The sequence below is a fragment of the Equus caballus genome, chromosome 19 (assembly GCF_041296265.1).
Source record: "Equus caballus isolate H_3958 breed thoroughbred chromosome 19, TB-T2T, whole genome shotgun sequence".
NCBI classification, from domain to species: Eukaryota; Metazoa; Chordata; class Mammalia; order Perissodactyla; family Equidae; genus Equus; species Equus caballus.
In genome coordinates, this window is record NC_091702.1 from 1,512,275 (window position 1) to 1,536,263 (window position 23,989).

At 47.2% G+C, this 23,989-nt stretch overlaps 1 protein-coding gene across 8 annotated transcripts in view; it reads left to right on the plus strand.

The window, feature by feature from the left end:
* The first annotated feature begins 2,054 nt into the window (after positions 1-2,054).
* LOC138919042 (heparan sulfate glucosamine 3-O-sulfotransferase 4-like) overlaps positions 2,055-23,989 on the plus strand; it is a 100,665-nt gene continuing 78,730 nt past the window's right edge. For 4 of the 8 annotated variants that reach the window (XM_070243010.1, XM_070243011.1, XM_070243005.1 and 1 more), the window contains exons 1-2: positions 2,055-2,839; positions 23,419-23,494. In XM_070243010.1, coding sequence (XP_070099111.1) covers positions 2,140-2,790 — 651 coding nt within the window. In that variant the 5' untranslated portion in view covers positions 2,055-2,139 and the 3' untranslated portion in view covers positions 2,791-2,839; positions 23,419-23,494. The remainder of the gene's footprint in view (positions 2,840-23,418; positions 23,495-23,989) is intronic. The other 4 variants (XM_070243013.1, XM_070243008.1, XM_070243009.1 and 1 more) reach the window with 1 other exon arrangement.

A 23,989-nucleotide genomic window follows, 5' to 3' on the forward strand; every position in this document is an offset into this window, starting at 1 on the left:
ACCTTTCCATATTTGAAAGCACATCTTTAGTAAAAGTAGCTACAGAGCAAGTTCATTTGGATTGCCGAGAGCTGGGATAGAGAAGTCTGGGAGCCGGGCAGGGACGGTAGGGAGGCCCCTGGACCACGTGCTGGGCATCCTGGTGCCTTAGCTTTGAAAGGGAGATGGACGACAGCAGTGACAATATTTGCTGCAACCGGGCCCTCCTGGGTGACCACCCAGAGCTGGGCCTGGAGCCGAAGGAGGGATGGGCAAGCTGTGCTGCTCCCAGCTCCAGTTGGCCCCTTCCCATTAACATTACAGGAGTGCAGTTGCGTGGTGTTTGAAAAAGCATCCCTAGTTCCACGAAATGATTTACAGGACACCAGACTCTGCATTTCAGAGGTCTCCGGTGTACCATAAAAAATATATTCTAAAGGAATAATCTTTATCTGAGCTGAAGCTGCAGTGAAGGAAGCTCATGTCCAGCTGAGAGCAGCCGTGAGCTTCTGTTCACTCAGGGAAAAGTCTGTGTTCATGTTATTGGAGCAACATTTTTTTCTCTCTTTGGCACTAGGTATCTAGTTAATATTTAGACACTATATACATTTTCTTTCAACTGTTGTCCCCGTTATGTGATCAAACAAAACCGGAGATGCCAAGCACATCAGCCCTGTAGGTGAAAGCAGACCCTCCAGGCACCCAGCTGTGGCTAGCAGGGTAAACAGGACTCACTGGAGCCAGCCTCTGGGAAAGACTGGCGCCAGGTGCGTGCAGGGCCAGCCCCTGCCCCCAGGAAGCAGAGTTCGCTGGAGTGCCTCAGTTGATAGCTCTGCCTGTTCCTGCCATTCCAGCCTCGCGTTTCCTCTACCTCCCTGAGCAAAAGGAAACAGGAAGCAAAGTGTAGTTTTGAATGTTCCAAAGCTTTCTGATGTTTACCATTCACCCCAGGAGAGGGACGTGAGGGACAGAAATCTCTCTGCAAAGAAGATACTTTGTAATTCAATGAAGCGATGCACAGACACAGCAACACAACTTCTCTCTGCTTATAAGGTGTTTAGAGCGATGATAGTCTCAGTCTATTTTGGTCCAGGGAAATCCAGGGCGCATGTGCATCTGTGGTTCAGGGTGTCCAGGAGGAGACAGCCTCTCCTTTTGGAGCAGAAAGCACAGTCAACCAACCGGTGGCGGGACAGAGGCAGAAGCTCTAGGGCAAGGAAATTTGTGGGTTTGTGTCAAAGCTCCACCAATCAGGAGCTTCAAGTTAAGATGGGGAGGCTGGAAAGATGGAAGTTGGCATGGGAATCCTGGTATGGACAAGAAATTCCTCCTGGGTCAAAGGCAGGAGGATGTCCAGGAAGGGAGAAGGGCGGGTCATGGATGGACCGAGTTTGCCTGGAGTCCCATGAGAAAAGGGGAAGCGAGAGCTCACCGCCTTGTGGCCGCCAGCTACCTGTTGGGCGGCACTGGCGGCAGGCGTCGGGCTCTAAGTCTCTGAAAGTATCAGGAGAGGGAAGGAGAAACTGGCGTCCCAGGCTCCCAGGGGAGGGGAACCTCTCCAGCATGAATGTGGTGCGGGGCGGGGGAGGGGGGCACGATCTCCGCTTTGCCGGGTGCCCCAGGCCTAGTGCACGCCGCCTCTGTTCTACGTCCCCCTCTGCAGGCGCGCTCGAGGCGCACTCCCTCTTCCCTTGGCGGCGCGGACCGCGCGCCCGGGCCCCTCCGCCTCCCATCCACGCCTTTCTCTTCCCGCAGAAAGTTAGCAGCGGGGAGGGAACTCGGGGCTGCAACAGGGCGCGGCGGCGGCGGCAGAGACTGAAGCAGGAGCCGCGTCGGAGCCGGGGAAGCGGGGGCGCTGCAGACGGAGCAGGTGCAGCCGGCGGGTCCACGCGCCCCCCTTGGTCCCCTTGCCGGAGGCTGAGGGGGGTGGTGGGGGGCCACCCGGACTCCGTGGGAAGAGTGGGGAGGGGGATCATGCAGCCGGGCTCTTCCCCGGCGCAGCGCGACAGCGGCCAGGGCTGGGGTGCAGTGGCGTCACTTCATGCAGCCTGGGCGGCTGGGGGAGGGGGGGGCGGGCGGGGGCGCTGGCGGCGGCTGAAACCATGTCCGGGCTGCGTCGGGGGCTGCCGCCGCCGCTGCCGCAGCGAGCCCGGAGCCGCGATGACCCCGTGGCCCGCACCTCCTCCGCCTCTGCCTCCACTTCTCGCCGCGCCGCCGCTGCCTGGCGCGCAAGCTGCTTTTTCTCTGCGCCTTGTCCCTGTCTGTCACCTACCTGTGCTACAGCCTCCTGGGCGGCTCGGGCACCCTGCAGTTCCCCGTGGTGCTGCAGGAGCCGCCGGCACTGCCGCCGAGCCCCTGCCGAGCCCGCCGCCACCCTCTCTACTGCCGCCCCCCATGCGCCTCGGCACCCCCTCACAGCCCTCCGCGCTGCCGCCGGACAACGCGAGCCGCGAGGAGCCTCCGGAGCCCTCCAAGCAGCCCCCTGCCCCCGGGGCCGACGGCTGGGGTCTGGCGAGCGGCAGCGGGTTCGCTAGGGACCCCTGGCTCCGGACCCCTGTGGCCCCTGGCGAGATGATCACGGCGCAGAGCGCGCTGCTGGAGAGGGAAGCGCAGAAGTCCAGCACCACCCACGAGGAGCTCGCAGGCCGGAGAGCGGTGAATGGGAGCAGCGAGAGGGGCGGCGACCTCAGCACCCCCAACTATGGGGAGAAGAAGCTGCCACAGGCGCTCATCATCGGGGTCAAAAAAGGAGGCACCCGCGAGCTGCTGGAGGCGATCCAGTCCACCCGGACGTGCGGGCCGTGGGCGTAGAGCCACGCTTCTTCGACAGGAACTACGAAAAGGGGCTGGAGTGGTACAGGTAGGACCCTGGGCTCGGCGCAGGCGATAGATGGGTGGGGAAGACCCAGAGGGAAAGCTGCGGCTTCTCACGCCCTTCGACATCCAGGCACCTCCCCGAGAGCCCTTCGCCCCACGAGGGCTGTGCGGACCCTGGCGGGGCTGCTCGGGGGAGCGCGGAGAGGACTGGAGGCTGGCCAGGGATCACTGTATTTCAGGGCTAGGGGAGCTGGTGTCACACTGCCCTGCCTGCCTCAGGCTCCTCACCCAGGGAGGTGCTTTCTGAAGCTGCCTAGCTCCACGCCTGGAAATCCCCAGCCCAGGTGCCCACGGGGTGTTTCCCAGGCCAGTCTCTTGTGGGGCTCAGCGCTGCTGCGTTGGGGACGCTAAGGCATGAAGCAGGATAGCTAGATTGACTGAAGGGCTTTGAGATCTCCTGGAATCTCTCAAAATCGCCCTCAAACGTATTTGCGTGTCTGGAATCCGACTTTAGTATTTTCAGGTTAGAGCAAAATGAACAGGGAACAGTTAAAAAGATGATGCTGGCGAGTTTTGGCTTGCTAGAAAAGACTGAGGATGTTCCCCATCTCCAGCAACCCTGGGTTTCTTTGGCATCAGGAGCATCGAGGTCTGCAGGACAGTCGGTGCCCTAAGAGTTTTTACATCCTGCACCCCTGCCCTTTCTAACCGTCTCCTCCTTGGCAACAGATTAGAGCTTCTGTCTTGTGAGGTGTTCATCTCCCTTGTCTTCCACCGTCTCCCAGCGGTGAGGGAAAGGAGAGGAGAGCAGAAGGTTAAGTGCAGGTAAAATAAATTAGTAATCCGGCTTTCTTGCCCACCATTACATTTAAAAAACACTGGAGCAGATTCCCAAAAGGCAAACCTCCTTTGCTCCCCCCCCCCTTTTATCTCTTTCTGAAAAACATCTGGATGGCTGGTCCCATCTCTGTTGCGTCTCAGTAATTAATTGGAATTGTCAGACAAACACAGGCTTTGTCAGCTAAAGTGGTATTATCATCTTCACAAGGCCAATAGGTAAAATAAGGATTGTTTCCTGACAAGTTGCCTTGCTGTTGAAGAGATGTGCTTTCTAAGTTTAAATTACAGCCTGTGAAAGTTTTAGAAATAACCTAACTTCAGAAATATATAGCAAATGTGTATTATATAATAATATATATTACTATAGGTATGTATTATATAATATCTATTATATATGAATATATAATATGTATTGATTGATTTCTTCCGCTTTAGAAAATACCCCTTATGCTTTCAAAGCTTGAGAAAAGTACACTTAGGCATAAACATTCCAGCAGGTTAAATGGAAACAGCAAATGTGTCTGTTAATGTCTTGTCTGTTTCAACCGAGAGAACTAATTGCAACATTTTAGGAGGCTTCAAACAGCCGCTTCCTATCAAAACAGAAACCAGTCAATGCCTGCTTGAACTGGAAAATCAGTTTTATAACATTGCAAGTCATGGCTTCGAGTTTGCGATTATAATTAAAAAGGTGTCAGGATGATTAATGCAGCAACAGCAAACCAGAGAAAGAAGGGGATGTTTGGAAAGGTTTCGGTTGTTTAATTGTTGGTTGTAGGAATGTTCTGATTTCTGCTGTGGGGCAGCTTCAGCCCTATGAGGGTCACTGTGGTCTTTTCCAGTTCTAATTTTAAAGCTGTGTATCTTGTGAGAAGTGTCAGATGCCCTTTGGGGGAGAGGAAGGCCTGAGGATCAGACCTTTCCAACATGTGTTGTGTTGCTTTGTGGCAGCTGGAAATAGAGATGGGGTGTTTGATTCAGGTGACTTAAAATAACGTTGATGACGTGTGTGTGGTGGAGTGCTTGTCAGGAAGTCCCATCGTAGGGTCTGGAGAATTTTCTGAATGAAAGGATAGAAGATGCCAGATTTTCTCATGTTGTTTTTACACTGTGGCTTGGAAAGGAAGGTATGAACTGGCCTCGCTGTCGTGACATGGCTACTGAAGATGTCATTCCAGCTCGGTGGTACTCTCAGCCATCACTTGTGGTATTTGGGCCTTGTGGTATTGGGTGTCAGTATTTGGTAGCCACCTGTAGAGCTGTTCCACTGGAGAGGTGTGGACAGAACTGGATCCTCTTGATCCTCACTTCAGAGGACCATGCGGTGTCTCTGTGTCCTCGATCTGCTATGCCAGTGACTTGCCTGTGGGAGACCCTTATGTTCAGTGGTGCCGATTGGAAGTGCGGGAGGAGAATCTGTCTAACATAGAGGTAATCATTAGCCACCCAAACCTGGCTGTTGAGAAGACTCCCAGAAACCCCTTGGACCTGCAGGAGCCGAGTGGGCTGGCACTGGCCTTGGACCGCTCTCCAGCCTTATGAGGGACAGCAGTGCTTTGAGGACATTTGTGGGATTTTTCCTTGCTGCACCTCTTCAGGCTCCTCTCTCTCCCATGTAGGAAGAGGGGATGACAACCTCACTCTATTGTAGGAAAGGAAACAGTGGCATTGATTCAAACCAGTAACAGAAACCCTTCCTCTTGGTTCCCTGATGCAACTGCGTCTTTTCAGTGGTGGCATCGCTACTTAAATGGTTATACCACGTATTCTGCCTGAAATCTTACTCTACTGTTTAACTGGTTAGAGATCCACAGGTTAATTAAAGGCTTTGATTTCCCCCATATATTTATTTTGTTTTTGTTTTTCTTTTCAGTGTGTTTCCCAATAGCCTACTAATTCTGCTAGTGTTTCTGTTCTGGTTGTGTTTTCAGCAAGAGGGAGAGCGAGAAGAAATTGGGGCTGCTCTCGGCACAGCTGGCTTGGGGTTTCCTCATATCCAACTAGGCAGCCCTAGCAGTTTTATTTCTGGTGTCCCTCAGGCTGTATCTAAATCTGGGTTTTGCTTTCTTCTGTGCTGTTGATCTAACGTGAGTCAAAGACACATCTGAGATGAGGACATGTGCATTGGATTTTCAGGGCAGTATGGACTGATGGATTAGGATGTGTGTGTTAAAGCTATGGAGAAGCAAGCCTCACTTGGTGGATGGACAGAGGCCAGTGATTAATAAGTGGGAGTAGATTAAACCCTCCACTCCTTCCTCTGTCCACCCCCCAAATAAAAGGGTAAAGCCAGAACACACCTTTCAGTATGAGCCGATACACTCTGGCTGGGCAGAGGCCTTGAACTCTCCTAAGGGATGGGACCTTGTGGCAGGCCAACTGGCTGCCACGGCAGAACTCATCAAAGTGAGAGAGACGACTTGAGCTGTGGCCTCCCTCGTGGTTTACAGACTGAACAGTAACCGTGACCACTTTGCTCTGGGAGCCACTCAGCTCCAGGGTGCTGAGAAGGGACCCTCCACGGTTTCCAGTTGTCTGCAGTGGTAGCAGTTAATAGGCAGGTCCCATTGGCTGGGGGAAAATAACTCAGGAAAACAGCTTCAGTCATGCTCATGCCACACAGAGGAAAGTGGTCAGCACCATTATTCGCATGTGGTATTTGGAGAGAATGAAAGAGGACAATGGAAAGGCGCTGGCATTGATTGAATGCCTGTGATTGTGGTGGTTGGTGCTTCACAGACATGTTATCACATCGGGGTGTCATGATGAGGCTGTGAGTTAAACAGCAATATTCCTGGTTTACACTCCAGGTGGCTCCCGGAGGGTGAACCACTGGCTGAAGGTTGCTCAGCTGGTCAGTGGTTGAGTTGACCACATCTGTCCAATTTCAGAGTGCTGGTTTCTTTCCCTGTGCCACGCTACCACTCAGAAAGTACTGGAATGTCTTTTCCTTCTTTCATTCAACAAACACTTAATAACGTTTACCATGTGCCCAGTACTGTTTTAGGTACTGGGGATAAAGTGGAGAACAAGACAGAGGGAGGACCTGTTCTTGTGGAAATGGCATCTTTTAGTAGGGTGGTAGGGGAGACAGCAAACAAACGAGTCGTTCTTTTAACCTTTTTAATGTGGCTGTAGAAAACTTAAAATGACACTTGTGACTCCCATTGCATTTCCAGTGGGCAGGGCTCCTGTAGAGCAGTGCTTTTTAAACTTGAAATGCACATGGATCACCTGGGGTGTTGTTAACATGCAGATTCTGATTCAGCAGGTCTGGGGAGGGGCCTCAGACTCTGCATTTCTAACTTCCCAGTTGATGCTGATGCTGCTGATCCCTGAACCTCACTTTGAGAAGCAGGAGTTTAGAGAGTAATTGGGGTGTGTGTGTGTGCATGCACAGATATTATTTTAAGTCAAATGGTTAGGGGAAACCTCTCTGGGGAGGGGATGTAAATGAAGTGAAAGAGTAAGAATCTTCCATGTGGATATGTAGGTGGAGAGGTTTCCAATAGAGGGAACAGCAGGCACAAAGGCCCTGAGGTGGAAACAGGCCTTATGGCCTTACAGAGTGTTCTTTCATTATTTCAAAAGCAAGGCGTTTGTAGCTGGACAAAATTGGGTTGCAACTTACTAGTTAGATGATCTTGGTTGGATAACTGATTTAACATCACTCATTTTCAGTTTGTTTATCTGAGAATAATGCCTGCCTTGCAGGATTGTTGAGAGGAACAAATGAAATAATAAAAGTGAATGTATTTTCTAAGCAAAAAGTGAGTATCCTAGACCAAAAATCCAAATGGACTCAACTACTGGGTTTTTCCATTTCTCAAATCCTTTTGGTCTCATATGCCTTACCTTCTGTCACAGCTGTCTTAATACTGAGAGAAGAGTCTGTTATTGGGGGTGTTTTTAGGAAAAGTCTAATAATGATTGGCTTTGCAGTCTACATCTGCTTAACCTCTTAAACCAAGGGTCACCAACTCACATGCCTTCTGGGCCCACAGCGATTGTATAAATGAGTGAAACAGACCAGGTGGGGAGAAACTGGGATGCACAAGCTCTGTCTAAAGGGACAGCTACTCTTTTCCACGTGCAAATGTGGCATCAGGGTTATCAGATCTTCCAGTTGGTAAGAGAAACTGGAAATCCAGTTTTTGATGTGAAATTATCTGGTGTTTAATGTTGGCAACAGACGGAAATTTCTTCCGAGCGCAGTGTGGGCTAGCACTGCAGACAAACAAAACCCACCTGTGGGCTCGGTACAGCCAGCCGGCTACCAGTCTGTGGCTCTGGCTTAAACTCATTTTGGAAAGTAACTGGCACACCCGTACCCTTTGTGGTTGTCAGAATTGTGGCTTCTGTGTGCTGTTTTAGGTTACAGTTTTCCCCCTTTGCAGATGTTGCAAGAGCATGGGGCAAATACCTCCCAGATACATTGCAACAACAGCAAAAGGAGCTGGGTAGAAAGAGGAACATCGAGGCAGAAAAAGACAATTCCCCAATAAATTTCCCATTTGTTCCCAATGAACATTTTCCAGAAGTTGAGAAAATTTTCAGCTTTTCACTCATTAACGAGGCAGTCCCCTATTTGATCCATATTGATAAACTGTACTTATGTAATAGGGTCTGGTCAGGTGGATTGAGTAAGACCTGAGAGTTAGAAAAACTGAGTTCTGGCTTTGCCTTGCCCCATCCTAGTTCTGTTGGGCGTTGGGTTACTTATATTAAATTGTTTCTTTCTCTCCTTTTCTTTTCATCTTTTTTTTTTAAATCCCTGTTTCTTTTCTGATGAGGTTATATTGTCTCCGTAGGGCCCATTCGCCCACTAAAATGCTTTGGTTCTGGAGCAGACGTCTGTGTTAGACCCTTCAGAGGAAGCAGGAGAGCACTGTAGGAGCAACATTATTTGGAGCCAGTTTTTGTATCTCTGAGTCAGAATCCACTGCATCCTCCTTGTGTGACCTTAGACAAGTTACTTAATATCACCAAGCCTCCATTTTTTTGTCTGCAGAATGGGCTCAATGTTACTTACTTGTAAGTGATTATGTGAGGGTGAAATGAAGTGGCCCTTAAAAAGTGCCCCCACGCAGAGTGTATGACATGATAAATTTCTTCTTCTCCTTCTCTCCTCTCTCTCTTTCCTAATTTTCCTTTTCCTTTGCATTTCTCCTTCATTTTCCTTCAATTCCTTCCTTTTATCTTGCCTATCAGTACAAAAGGCCCTACAGAGAAAGCTGTAATGCATTTTTCATTAGCAAATCATCTTTCATTTCAAGATTATGTCTGAATGAGGGATCTCAAACCCTGAAGCAGATCTTAAGTAGCTCTCCAGAGAATAATCCAAACCGATTCCAGAATTGGGTCTACTGTGACATGAGCCGAAGGAGGAGAAGAGTCTGATTTCCTGGGGTACCTGCAGCCAGCCTTCTCCACTAAGGGGACGGGGGATGGAAGGGGGCAGGCTCTCGGGGCTTTCCTTCTCATATTTTCTTGAGCCCACTGTAGGAAGGAGGCCGCTTGCAGTGGAGAGAGACTGAGGCATTTAGAATGCTGAGGGCATGCTTTGCCTTCCATTTTTCTGCAGAGCTGAAGGCACTGGAGAAGGCAGGACTGTTCTGGCAGACCCCGCCAAACTCCCTACGTTGCTATTTGGCCACTTTCCCTGGAGTTCTCCAGCCATCATAACATGACTTAATTATTTTAACTTTTGTAAATCATACCAGGCATTTTTAGTTTTAAATTGAGTCAGGAGAGGGGCCTTGAGACTTTAGGTGAATGAGAGATTGCCAGGGTTGTACGTTAGAAAGTTTTAAAGGTTTTGGGTTTGCATAATGGATGCTATTTCTGAAACTGATTGAACCAACGATCTTTCAAGTAATCTCTTCATTCCATTGGTCTCTGCGGTTTGACAAGCTCCTCTGTAACTGTCTTGGGAATTTCAGTCTGAAATTATAATTCACTAAGGGAGCTTTTCAGCCCATCTTGCCATTCATTAAAAGCAAGCGGTTGATTTTTTTTTTTTCTTAACACTCACTAGTTAGGGTTGCCTACCTTTACTTTTTTTTTTTTCAATCTTTATTTAAGAATGTGTAAAGCATATTTACAGGGAAACAAAGCAGCACATCAATTAGGCAATACTTTTTTGGTTGTGAATGATAGAAATTGAGCTTAAATTATTATAAACAAAAAAAAGATGCTTTATTGGCTTATGTAATTAGGAAGTCTGTGGGGTAAGTGGCTTCAGGAAAAGCTGAATCCAGGGGCTTGAGTGATTTGACAAGGTCTCTGTCTCTTTCCATTCTTTGCCGGGTTTGTCTCTACCTTGCCTCATTCTCAGATAGATTATCTCACTACATTTTAGGCAAGATGGTAAGCAGCAACCCGAGACAAACATTATATGTTTATTTAATTCTTTTGGAAGTAATACATTTTTTTTAAATTGAGAGGTTTATGCTTTCCCCCAAATTACAGAATTGTTAAACCCCATTACGGAAGTCTCTAGTGTATTGTTTTCCTCTGCATTGTGTTGAATTGTAAATGCTATTGCAAATTCCAGAAATATAAAATTTTCTAAATTTTATAGTCTCTTTTCTTGGTCTCTTGAAAATTTTCAGCTAGCTCTATTCACGTAAAAATACCCTCAACCAAAAGCAGTAGTAAACCATAGAGAAGAAAATAACTTCTCCATTAAAACACAGACGGCTCCACCACAAAGGCCCATATGAAATGAGCACACATTCAAGCAAAGCTGAGTTCCCGAAGGCCAAGAAGATTCCGTGATGGATTGCCTCCAAAGGAGAAGCGTAGACCCATATTTTCATGAGTACAGTTTTGCTGATCTAAAGATGTCTGGGCACACTGAACAAAGTACTTTACTTATAAATGTAAGTTCACATTTGTGATGTCTGATCACTGAGATAACTAATAATGAGGCTACATGAAACTTAGGGTAGATAAGTGATTTTGAAAAAACTTTTCTTAAGAGCTTCTGCAAGAAATTCCTGGAGATGCCTGTGGTCCAGGTTGGGTCATGTGCTCATTCCTAAAGCTGTCGTTGTGTAGTACCCTCATCGGGCCTGGCTGATGTAGCCACCCCTTTGGCCTGGAGTGGTGGGGGGAGTAAGCAACCAGGGCTAGTCCCACTGAGACCATAGGGAATAGTTTCCCCATGAAGATGAGGTGTTCAAGGGTTCTGTTGCTAGAAGTGGGGACCAGTCTAGCCACATGTTTATTAAACCTATAAAGATCTACTTGGGACAGGTGTATGATCTCTCTGAGTATTTTAACCCAGAAAGAGGGACAAAGGGTTAATATTGGGAGGTTCCATGCACTTGTTATTTTAGTTATTCATTCATTTATTTATTCATTAACCATGTATTGACTGTCAACTTTGTGCTGGGGCAGACATGAATCAGTCATGGCCGGTGACCTGAAAGAGCCTGCAGAGTGGAGAAACGGACAAGTGAATGGTTACCTCACAAAGTAATAAAAGTCCTGACACAGTGGGGTTTATTCCAGGAATGGAAGGATGGTTCAATCTTAGGAAATCTAATAATTTGGCTTATTCTTAGTACGGGTAAATGAGAAAAATTCTATGATTTATTTGATGGATGCTAAAAGGCATGTGATTAAATTAGCATCTATCTCTAATTTTTAGAACACCTCCTAATAAAATGGGATCTTCCCCAAAGCCAGCATCATCTTTAATGGTGTAATACTAGAAACATTCCCATTAAATCCAGAGCAAGACTAGAATGCCCATTATCATCACTATTATTTACCATTGCTCAGTAATTAATAGATGATGCAGTTAGATACAAAAAAGAATAAGAAAGGGGGAGGTAGAATTATCAGCATTTGCCAGTAATTTCATTTCTTTTGGAAAATCTAAGATAACCAATCCCCCCATGAATCTATTAGAAACAATAATAGGGTTCATTAAGGGCATTGATGAGGAAATTACTATGCAAAATCTGTAGTTTTCCTATATGCCTACCCGAACCATTTTGGAAATATAATGAGAGAAAATATTCTATTTATAGAACCAGCCAACCAAACAGAATAACTTGAAATATATTTAGCAAAAGTTGCAAGGGACTTGTAAGAACCAAATTTTAGTACTTTATGGAGGGGCATCAAAGAAAGAGGAGTAAATGGAAAGTGACCTCTTTCTCTTGGCTAGCATGTCTTTTTTCCATCCCTCCCCCCTCCTCCCTCCCTCCCTCTCATCTTGTCCCTGGCTCTTCCCTTCTCCCTCCCCCCTCCCTCCCTCCCTCCCTCCCTCTCATCCTGTCCCTGGCTCTTCCCTCCTCCCTCCCCCCTCCCTCCCTCCCTCCCTCCCTCTCATCTTGTCCCTGGCTCTTCCCTCCCCCCTCCCTCCCTCTCATCTTGTCCCTGGCTCTTCCCTCCCCCCTCCCTCCCTCCCTCCCTCCCTCCCTCTCAACTTGTCCCTGGCTCTTCCCTCCCCCCTCCCTCCCTCCCTCCCTCCCATCCTGTCCCTGGCTCTTCCCTCCCCCCTCCCCCCTCCCTCCCTCCCTCTCATCTTGTCCCTGGCTCTTCCCTTCTCCCTCCCCCCTCCCCCCTCCCTCCCTCCCTCTCATCTTGTCCCTGGCTCTTCCCTTCTCCCTCCCTCCTCCCTCCCTCCCTCCCATCTTGTCCCTGGCTCTTCCCTTCTCCCTCCCCCCTCCCTCCCTCCCTCCCTCCCTCCCTCTCATCCTCTCCCTGGCTCTTCCCTCCTCCCTCCCTCCCTCTCATCTTGTCCCTGGCTATTTCCTCCTCCCTCCCTCCCTCCCTCCCTCTCATCCTGTCCCTGGCTCTTCCCTCCCCCCTCCCCCCTCCCTCCCTCCGTCCCTCTCATCTTGTCCCTGGCTCTTCCCTCCTCCCTCCCCCCTCCCTCCTCCTTTGATTAGAGTTCTTTGCTGCTAAGTTGAGGGTGTGTTTGAGAGTGGTCTGAAAGTATTGGTTATATGAACGTGGCGAAAATGTTGTACTTCATTTATAGAATTCCCTTACTTTCCACATTACGGAGAAGATGGTAAGACAGCTGTTACTGTTTAGATTCATAAACAGTGCGGTGGGTGCTGATTGTTTTCTATCCCAAATTCAGGGGTGGTAGGACTGTGCCAAGATGTGGATTAATAGTTGAATTGGTGTAAATCAGTAAATTTACATGCACTCCTGTTGCTGCAAAGCAAAAGTCCAGTCAGGGACAAGTGATGGTTATTCTCAATGGGACAGGGAGATGACGGTGTGGATGGGAAAGAATAATGGTGGTGGTGGTGGTGACAGCATGGTGATAGACACACATTGTATTCCTGTGTGTGCACCAGGCTCTGCTCCAAGCAGTGGAGTCATTCAGTCTTCAGAGGACCTGGCGAGATAGGCGCTGTGATTTTACAGGCGAGGGAGCTGAGGCACAGAGAGGTCAAGTAACTTGCTCGAAATGTGGAGTTGAGATTCAGACCCAGGTGTTTGGTCACAAACATGCAGCATTTCCTTTTATTTGTTTCAAATCTCTTTCCCACTGGAGGTGGTGTCTTCCAGCATCACGGGAGTGAATAATCACTGCTGGCGTTCCCTGCTAGGAGCTTGTGATTTTCCGCATGCAGATGGACTGCTTGCCTACCAGATGGGCTAATTGAGGCGGTCTGGACCCAGCAGCAAACTGTGGCACTGGCTTCCATTCTGGGACCAGGCTCATTCCCACTGTTCCCTTCTCCTGAAATACTCGGTCCCAGATCCTTAAACTACCCTAGGCTCCTTATCTGTCCTTCAGGTGTCGGCTCAAATTTCAGCTCCTGGAAAATACCTCTCCCAGTTACCTAATTTAAAGACCCTTTTCCACGTCTGAGCTTGTGACGCTGTTTTATTTTCTTCAGAGCATTTACTGCTTTCCAAAATCATGCTACTTAGTTACTTCTTCCTCACCAGAAGGCAGATTACATGAGAGTGGGGGTCTTGTCCATCTCGTTCCTTGCCGGCGCCCAGAACAGTGCTTAGCACCCAGCAGGCACTCAGTCATGGTAGTTTATTAATCACTAATTCTGAATCAATGAATTATTGAATGGAAGGAGGGCCTGTTGTGTGCTAACTTTTCTTGCAAAACTCCAGGCTTCTGAAAAGAAATGACACTAACGTTTCTTGGGAACTCTGGCTAAGAATTGTTGTCAGCTCTTTCACGTCCTATTTTTGCAAGACTATTTTGGGTACAAGAAAGAGAAACCCACTCAAACAAACCATGTGGGCTCAGCAGTCTCCCACAAGCTGCCTACCGCACAGGACATCACCTCCTTTATTCCTCACTGCAGCCTCGTGAAGTCGAGACTTTCTTATCCCAGTGTTACACAGAAAGTGAATGTGACCTGGAAGGGCGGGCAGGAGTCCCAGCGTCACACAGCAGGCTGGCACAAGCCAGGTGTCTTCACTGTAACACGTGGCTTTTGGTTCCTGGCCTTTGTTGCTGATGCTGCCGAAGTTTTAGAAGAGTTCAATTACTCCCGATAGACCGTTATGCTCTAAGAGTGGATTATGTTTCTCTAAATGCGTTATCGAAATTACATAGTTGGCATTTAACAATCAAAACATTACGCTGAGGCCCGTGTTTGATATGTCACTCACTGTAGGTACAGGGGCACCCTTCCTGGTGCCTCCTGGCTGAGCCTTCTGCAGGGGGCTGGAGGGTTGGGTGTCGCTGGAGCTGAGGAAGTATTTGAGCCTAACTGCCTGAGCGCCTCTGTCACAGGGCAGTTGGACTGTTTGGAGCCATGTTGTGTTTTGAAAGAAAAAGCTGAACCTGAAATCAGAATTAAGGCTTTGAGTCTGAGTTCTGTGTCTACCTTGCCTTGTGCACATAGATAAGTGTTCAGCCTTTGAGCTTTTGTTTTCTTATCTCTCAAATGGGAGTACCAGCCTCTAATAATTCCATGGTGCTTTTGCAAGGATAGAATGATGATGCTGTGCTGGGATCTGCTTTGTCTACGTCTGTTAGTTGTTATTAATCCATGCACGTTTTCGTGAATTCCCCCAGGTAACTGGTTTTCTGGAATATTGCCCTCCAGGGAGTACCTGAAATACAGGATGAGCATTCTTATCATAAAGTTAGATTAAGAAGTTTAATTTACAGAAACTATTACACACTATGGATATCAAACATCGTTAGGGCAGACTGCATAAAGATCCCGGAATTCTGGAGAACCTCTGTCTGCATCACTCTTTCACCCAGCTCAGGACCACTGATGCGTCATTCTTTTGTACTGAAAACGTACAGAGCGGTGGGGTACACTTGCTTCTTAGGATTGCGCTGCGGCTCCCGAACTTTGGGAGTGACCAGGAGATTCTTCCATTTTACTCTCAAATGACCTATCATTTCATTTTTCTCTGCACCCTGTCTCTTTTCCAGGTTGGCATATTAACTTCTTACCTTCTGGCTGCCTGACTAACCTACTTTCTCACCTATAGAAGGCAGAATAATGCCCCCCCCCCCAATAACCACGTCCTAATTTCCGGAAACTGTGAATATGCTAGATTATGTGGCAAAGGGGAATTAAGGTTGCACATGGAATTATGATTTCTAGACAGCTAACCTTGAGATGGGAGATAATCCTGGATTATCTGGATGGGCCCAGTGTGATCCCAGGGGTCCTTTTAAGTGGAAGAGGGAGGCACGGAGCGAGAGTCAGAGGGATGGCAGCATGAGAGGGGCTTAACCTGCTGTTGCTGGCTTCGAAGATAGAGGAAGGGGTCATGAGCCAAGGAATTCAGGAAGCTTCTAGAAGCTAGGGAACAGGGAAGGAAATCCATCCTTGCTTAGAGCCTCCAGAGGAACGCAGCGTGTGGACACTTTGATTTTAGCCCGTGGAGACCCGTGTCAGGGTTCTGGCGTCCAGAACAGTTAAGCCATCGGTGAATGGTCATTTGTTACAGCAGCAGTACGCTCTACTCAGATAGCTCGAGCGGTCTCCATCTCATTCCATTTCTTCCCTTTGCTTCGTCTCCCTTTCTGGAAAATACCCCCTCTGGGGCTGTTTAGTTCTCTCGCCAAACAGCAAAAAAGATGTACCCATCCAATATTTGCAGATGGTAACTGTACGAGTTAGGGTGAAAACAAAGAGACCCCAACACAGTGGCTTCCGTAAGACAGACGATGATTTTTCTACTACGCAACGAAAGTTGATATTCACAGTTTGTAGCAGTCAGGGCTGCGTGGCGACCAGCCACTCTGAGAGACCCAAGCTGACCACAGTGAGTGCAGGCGTGTGTGTTTGAACAGCAGCCGTGCATGAGCACTCCAGCCAGTCTTGCGGGGGCAGCTGTGCTCCAGGAGACCGTTCAGAGACCCACGTTCTGTTCTTCCCATCTGGTTGCTCTGCCGTCCAGAGCCCCCCAGGGAACTTGTTAGAAAAGCAGAATCTCAGATCCCATCCCAGACTTTCTGAAGCAGAATTTATGTTTTAAGACAATACTTGGGTAATTATTATGCACGAAGTTTGAGAAAAATGGCCTAACGGCAAGGTGGTTCCACTTCGGCATCAGTGACACTTGGGGCCAGGAAAGTCTTTGTTGCGGGGGGCTGTCCTGTGCATTGTAAGATGTTTAGCAGCCTCTCTGGCCTCTACCCCGCCAGACACTAGTAGTTAGGCCCTCCCCCAGTTTTAGTAACCAAAAATGTCTCCAGACGTTACCAAATGTCCCCTGGGGTCCAAAACTCCCTCTGATCGAGAACCCCTGCCTTAGAGAGTTTTCTCTGCTGCGTGATGGGAGCTGGGACTGCACCCTGTCTGCATTGCAGCCACCGTGAAGCAGCGAGGGCAGAAGGCCGGGAGCGGATTCCTCTTCAGCAGGTGAGGCAGTAGTGACGCTCATAACTTCCGCTCTCCTTCTGCTGGGGAGACTTCGTTGCATGGCCACCTCCAGCTGCAGAGGACTCTGGGGAACTTACTGAGTGTCTGTGTGCCCAGGAAGGAGGAGAGAACGAGTCTGGGGACAGTCAGCTGTCTGCTACAGTAACTCACGCAAGGATGTGGTCATACTGTATTTCATTATTCTCTTCTATCCGAAGTCAATCCAATTGGCAGGGTGAAATAAATTGACGAGGTATTTTTTTAATTATTTTTTGCAGTTGGAACACAGAACTATTTTAGGAGGTCACAGGATATTTTAGGAGCACACATAAAATTTACCCAAAGCTCTGATAGTGTGTATTTTGATATCAAGAGTTTGGTATCTTCTAAACTTCAGTCGTGAGTATTATTCCTGCAAGTTTCTTTATTTTTTCTTTTTCCATATAGATGTATTTGCCTATATTGATTTTTTATGTGAAAAATAATTTTCTTCAATCATTGTAAAGACTATATCATACTATAAGTGTGTTGTTGTGGTGGAGATAGACGTGCATGTCCATACATGTCTATGTATATGTGTGTGTCGGTAGCTATCAGTAGATATCTCTTTCTCTGTGTATCTATTTATTTGGCACCACCTGCCTTGGTACCCCCTCATCCCTCGCCCAGGCTGCTGCAGCCGACTTCTGTTCTTGTTCCGCTGACTTTCTTGCCCTCTGTAATCTGCTCTCCACACAGTGGCTGGGGGAAGTGATCCTTTTAGAACATAAAGCAGGCCACATCACTCTCCTAATTTAAATTTTCCAATGGCTTGTTGTCAACCTAGAGAAAACTTCTAAGTCCTGGCCATGATCTACAAGGCCCTACAGGATCTGACCCTGCCAACCTCTTCAGCCACATTCACTTGTCATCTTCTCTGTGCTCCTCTCCTTGAGCCGCATTAGCTTCCTTGCTGTATCTGAGAAGCCAAACATGGCCCTTCCTCAGGACCTTTGCACTTGTTGCCCGCTCTGCCTTTAATGCTTTTTCCTTAGATAATTTCTTGGCTTGCATCCCTCCTTCATTCGAGCCTCTGCTGGGCTGTCCCTCCCTCCTCAATATGGCTTTTTCTTGTACTGTCTGGACTCCCCTTGTACATTCTTGGTGCTAAGAAAGAGCTCCACTCATTGGAAAATGCTGGTAAACACAATATTGCCATTAATATTTGCCTACGTTCCCCAGTTACACTACCCCAACCCAACGTTCTGGTGTCTTAATTTCTTGGTTCTTAATCCCCCCATTCTTGACGGAAGATCTTGCTTTGATCTGGGGGCACAAAATGACCTCGATGTTGCTGTGGTCAATTGAAAAGATGCTTAGGTAACTCTTAGCCGTTCCTGTTATTTAAGTAGACTGCCTCTAGGGGATGGTGATGCGATACAGGCTGAGTCCGGAGTGAGGCGTTTTCCTGAGATGTGGGATGTGCGTGGCTCCTTGCTCCTTCCAAGCTAGGTTAACCCTCCACATTTGCCCCTGAAAATAAGACGCTTTAGGAAAGGCTCACTTTCAGTAAATAATAAACAAACACCAAAAGCAATGTTTAAAGCAAACTCAAGTATAGTTGAGTATCTTTTGTTCTCTACGCACTTTCTAGCTAGTTTTTCATTTGTGTTCAGATACAGAGAGAATATTCCTGTTACTGTCTGAATATGGACAATGAACATACCACGTTACCATAAATATATGTTAAGACATTTAATATTAGAAATTATTATTATAACATATATGCCCAATATTAAATAGGTAAACTACCCACTTAGATTCTGAGAATCGCATGACAGGTTCAACCAACAAACCGCATGACCTCACCCAGAACCGCTGATTTCCTTATTTAGCGTGAAACAGAGAGTTTGTTCTGTCCGTACTGACTGGTTCTCATTCACTTATGAATTGCTGGGTTGAAAGTCTAGTGTTTTGGTTTACCTTCAACTCTTGGCCTTGATGCTCCTAGATTTTCTTGGCTTTGTGTCTCTTTTCAGTCCCTTTACCTCTCATCCTCCAGGAGGAAGAAATTGCCCCAAGTCATGGTATGTTAGAGCACTTTTAAAGAAAATCTTTCCCAGTGTTTTGAAACTTAGCTTTAGCTGCAGAAATCTATTGGGTAGGATTCTTCTGGTTATAACACACGGAAATTCCAGGTGAAATCTGAAATAAGCATGAATCAAAAAAGAATTTAGGGGTCGGCCTGGTGGCGTGGTGGTTAAGCTGGCGTGCTCCACTTCTGTGGCCTGGGGTTTGTAGGTTCGGATCCTAGGCGCGGACCTACACACTGGTCATCAAGCCACGCTGTGGCCGTGTCTGCATACAAAAAATAGAGGAAGATTCCATAGATGTTAGCTCAGGGACAGTCTTCCTCCAGTAAAAAGAGGGAGATTGGCAACAGATGTTAGCTCAAGGCCAATCTTCCTCACCAAAGAAAAGAAAAAGAAAAAGAATTTAATGGCTTATGTATCTGAGAAGTCCTGGGAAGGGGTGGCCTCATTAGGGCTTAAAGAGTGTCACTGGATCTCCCACTTCTGGATTCTGCTGCCTCTGAGGTGGTTGGCTGCTTTCTTAAAACCTGTCCCCTTGTGGTCATAAGCGGGTGCCAGCCCAATTTTCTTGCCCCAAATGGAGTAGGAAAAGTGTACCATCTTTGTCCCAGAAGTCTCTGCTAATGCCTCAGGGTAGCTCATTGCTTCCTTAGGGGTCACGTGCACATCCAGCAAGCAGTTCTTGGTGCCAGAGGGGGTGTGGGGTTTGAGGCACTGCCTCCCTGGAGCAGAGGTGGGAGGCAGTTCCCCTGCGGGCACAGAGGATGAAATGCGGGCATTTTCCCAAAGCAAAGCCAGCAGACGGTCATCAAAGAAGGGAAATGCACGCTGGTGCCAAAACAACAGATGTCTGTTTTGAGACTCTACTGTTCAAACGTCATCTTTCACCGAAGTACCAATGAATAAAACAGACATCCCGAGAGTTCTGCTGGCTTGCGTGGAGATGGGGGACCCGGATCCTCTTCTGTGGCTCTCCTGAGGTGGGCACAAGTAGAATGGCTCCAGATCTCCCTCTGCCAGCTCACTGCTTGGAGACTCTGCATCTCTTCTTTAACACAGAAAGAAAGGAAGGAAAGAAAGGGGAGAGAGAGAGAGGGAAAGCAAGAAAGGAAACTTGTCTAGTCTCTGTGCCTAAGAGCTGTTCAATTCTGAGAAAAATATCTAAAGAACCTGCCCCTCAGAAATCACTAATTATTTACTTAGAATATTTTCTATTTCCATCACTTCCTTAGCAACCCCTAGCAGCTGCCTGGGAAAATGAAAAGGGATTGTACATTTTACAAGAGAATTCCTCAAATAGCAAGTGAAATGGTTTCGTACGTTCATCTTCCTGCCCAGATTCACTTCAAGTGGAGAGGGAGAAATGATTTGGTGTTTCATCAGTCTTAATACAACAACTAGATTGCCCGGAATTTCTAGAACATCCTGCTTCTGTGTCATTTTCCTCCTTTCATTTGTGGTAAGGCCTACGATATAGATTTAAGTGTGATTCAGTCTTTTATGCTTTTGTAAGAGTTTTTATAGAAATCCACATTTTGGGAGAAAAAAATTCCTTTATTAAATCTAGTGTCTTGATGTTTTGTTTAAAAATAGGTTGTATTTAAAAATACTTCGTGTACTTTTTGGGTTTCTCATTAGCACACAATGACGTTGTCTTCCTCTGTGTGTGCGTTTGTGTGTGTGCGTGTGTATTGTGTTAAAGGTGTCTCTTGAAGGTGCTCTCTCTAGGGAAGCCTTGGGAACTCGTGGACCTTGGGCTTGTGAAGCCCCAGGGTCAGTTGTCAGGTCCAGGTCACTTTCCGGTATGGTTCTTGAACTTTCTATGGCTCCAGCCTTCCCTGACAGGATCCCCCTGGTCCCGCCCCTGTCCTGGCTGTGGAGGAGGAGTCTGGCTCTTTCCTCATTCCCCTGAGAAGAAGACCACAGACCTTTCCCTTTAAGGGTTTGCCGGGTGGAGGTGAAGGAGCTGGAGGAACGAGGAGGAGTAACACAATACCACTTATTGCTGGTCCTCCAGTCTCTGTTGGGCCCATGTATTTGAACGCTGGTTTTCAGAAAGAGAGTGCTCATCCAGATTTCTTGTGACTGATTTGATGAGTCTGAAGACTTCCTCAAAATTCTCTTTTATTTCAGGAAAAGGCAAAATTTAAAAACCAGTAGATTATGCAGGAAGTTAATTTTTGTGATTTTCACTTTCCAGTAATTGTGCTTTTGCATGTTAGGCATTCTTAGGAAGAGTAGCTAACTTCCTTTGAGTGCTTATGTGACTAAAAGAAAACCCCGATGCGTCCCTGCCCCTCCTTTGTCTGAGCTAATCCTCAGGGCAAGCCCTGTTGAGTAAGAGGTGCTGTATGTTATGTGGAAACTGAGGCACAGAGTGGGGAAGAATGATACCCAAAGGTTCACAGGTCATTAGTGACGGGACCTAGATTCGAAGATAAGCATTTAGGGTGTTCTGTTAGCCACAGTGCTGTGCTCTTCTCTGAGAGAGGAGATGCTCAGGTGTAGGTCCATCCACAGTCACCCAGAGTCCAGCTGTCTCTTGTGCCTGTCTGCAGACAGAGCTGGGATTCTCTGGAAAGCACTTCTGCAGCCGAATTCTAGATGTCTGCATCTTAGAGGATAGCTCCCGTTGCTGCCTTTCGAGGCTGTTTGGGAAGGAAACCCACATCTTCGAAGGCTGTGAAAGACTGTTGCTAATGTCTGCCTACTGCCGTTTGGGGTAAAGGTCTCAGCACTTCGGATCACTTCAGAGACAGATACTGATTTTCCAAGCCCTGCTGTGAGCCCGCAGCTTCTGAGACCCAGTGACTCTGCCTCCCCTCTCTGCATGGGGCAGCCAAGGCATGAGAATTGCCCTGGGCTGTGTATTTTTTAAAAATAAGGGGATCAGAAAAATCCCTTCAACCTAGGCTATTTGAAGGCAGTGTGAGGGATGGAAGGCAACCCTTCTCCATCATCTTGCTTAGGGATGCTTCTGACCCTCTGCCTCGGTTGTGCCGTGTCTGTGCAGAGAGGGGCTGCTCGCAGACACAGTGGTTTATTCAGTGACATCACGGCCACCCTTTTGTTCCTAGCGAAGAATTTTTTTTGCCCCCTGAGGTTAACAATTACCTTTGGAAAAGTGTTTTCGTGAACAGAACTTTGGCTAAAAGTGTAGTGATAACATTACTGCCTCGTTGCAAAGCTCTGACACCAGCACTCCTGCTGCAGAGTTACCTGGCATGGAGTAGAGGAGCATAACAAGCATGCTCATCATGCCCGCCAGGAACTTTTATATGCGTTATCTCCCCAAAAACAGTCCTCGTGACCACCCCATGAGAGAGAGGATGCTTTTTTAAAGTAGTTTAATTTGTTTCTCTTCTATTGTGTTAAAAAAAAAACCATGCTATAAAATGTACCGTCTTAAGCATTTTGAAGTTCAGTAAAATATATTCACATTGTTGTGAAATAGATCTCCAGAACTTTTTCATCTTCTAGATGTGAAACTCTACACCCATTAAATTTTATTTTACTCAATAAATCATAAACATGTTTCCATAATAACAGGAGCGAGACTGTTCTTATCCCCATTTTACACAGGAGGAAACTGAGGTAGGGAAAGTTAAGTCACTTGGCCCGGGTCACCCTGATCCTAACACGAGTTGGTCTGGATGCCAGTCTCACTATCAAGTCCTGCATTTTGGTCCTGGTCGGGTCCTAGTCTTCCTAACTGCCCTGCGCTTGTTGGGGCACCTGGGACACAGTAGGATTTCACTTAAATTGTTATTATTTAAGCAATACATACTCAGTGAAGACAATGAGAAAATGCTGACAGCACAAAAAAGTCCTCTCACCCAAAGATAACTCTTACTAATAGTTTAGCGTATGTTCTTCCCTAAATTTTTCAGTACAGTCGTGTGCCATATAACATCGTTTCGGTCAATGATCCACCGTGTATCTGATGCTGGTGCCGTATAGCTGAGGTGTGCGGCGGGCTATTCCATCTAGGTTTGTGTAAGTGCACTCTATGATGTTTGCACAACGACAAAATCGCCTTACGACACATTTCTCAGAATGTATCCCCGTCATTACGCGATGCATGACCATACTTACAAAGTATATATAAATCACTTTCTTACAAAAATGTGTACTTTTAAAGATACTACTTTGGTTTTTTCCACCTCCTCAAATTGGAAACAACCCAATGTTCATCAGCAGTGGCATGGATAAATAAAATGGGTTATATGTTTTAAAATGGAATTGTATACAGAAATAAAAATCAACCACAGCCACATTCAAGAAAATTTATGAATCTTACAAGCATAATGAAAGAAGTCAGACACAGAAGAAGAAACTCTGCATGATTTTGTTTAAACACAGTTCCAAGACAAGGAAAGCAAATTCATAAGTTAGAATATTGGTTCCCCTTGGGCGAGTGAGGGCAGTGACCTGGGATCGGTGTATCGGGGCCACTGGAGGCTTAGTCACCTTCTGTTTCTTGTGAGTATGGTTGCCGGGTGTGTTCCCTTGGATAATTCATGGAGCTATGCAAGTACGATTTCCATACTTTCTGGTATGGATGCTATGCTCCAAATTGCAAATCCAATCACATGATTATAGACTTTTTTACTGATTAGTTCCAAGGCATAGTTATTAGTGCAAGACTCCAGAATTATGGATGTGGGTTCATATCCTGGATTTAACCTCTTCTTATGTCAGAGAGACCCTGGCCAATTGATTAACCGTGTGGGCTTTGGTTTCTTCATCTGTAAAATGAGTTAATTTTGGTTCCTCTTACTTAGTGAGATAATTATCTCCTTGCTGGCACAGGGCAAGAACTCCTTGAATGACGGCTTTTATAGTTGTTCTTGCTGTTCTTATCTCTTTAGGTGAGGGAGCTGGTGGATGGTGTCCTGTGGCAGAGGGAGGAGCAGGAGGGGGATCCAGTCAAGACACAGTCTCCAGGTGAGCCTGAGGGGACAGAGCAGAGCTGATGCTGAGGTGCGGGAGGAAGGGTCCAAGGCCTGGGGCCCCTCCATCCTTCCCTGTCTCAGTTCCTGCCCATCTGTAAACACAGGAAGGGAACTAAACCAGGTCATCTCTAATTGGTTAGTCCTTTCAGCTCGGACATTGAAGAGTCAGGAGGGCAATAGAAATGCCACGAAAATTTAAAAACAAATTTCCCGGTTTGATCCCCATTCAAACACAAAGGACCAGGTCTGGGCGTGAAGGGAGCTGGATATCGGTGGTGGGATTATAGGTCGTTTCTATATTCTTCATTGTGCGTTTTTCCATTTTGGACAGAAGTAGCCTGAGCCAAGGAGCTGCTTGCGTGGCTGAGGACCCTGAGGTGGTTCATTTATCTGAAGACTCCACATGAAAGGCAGCCCCCTGTGTCCTGGAGAGCAGAGAATCACACCCTGTGGATGGGATAGGATGGAACCCCCTGGGCTCAGGCGT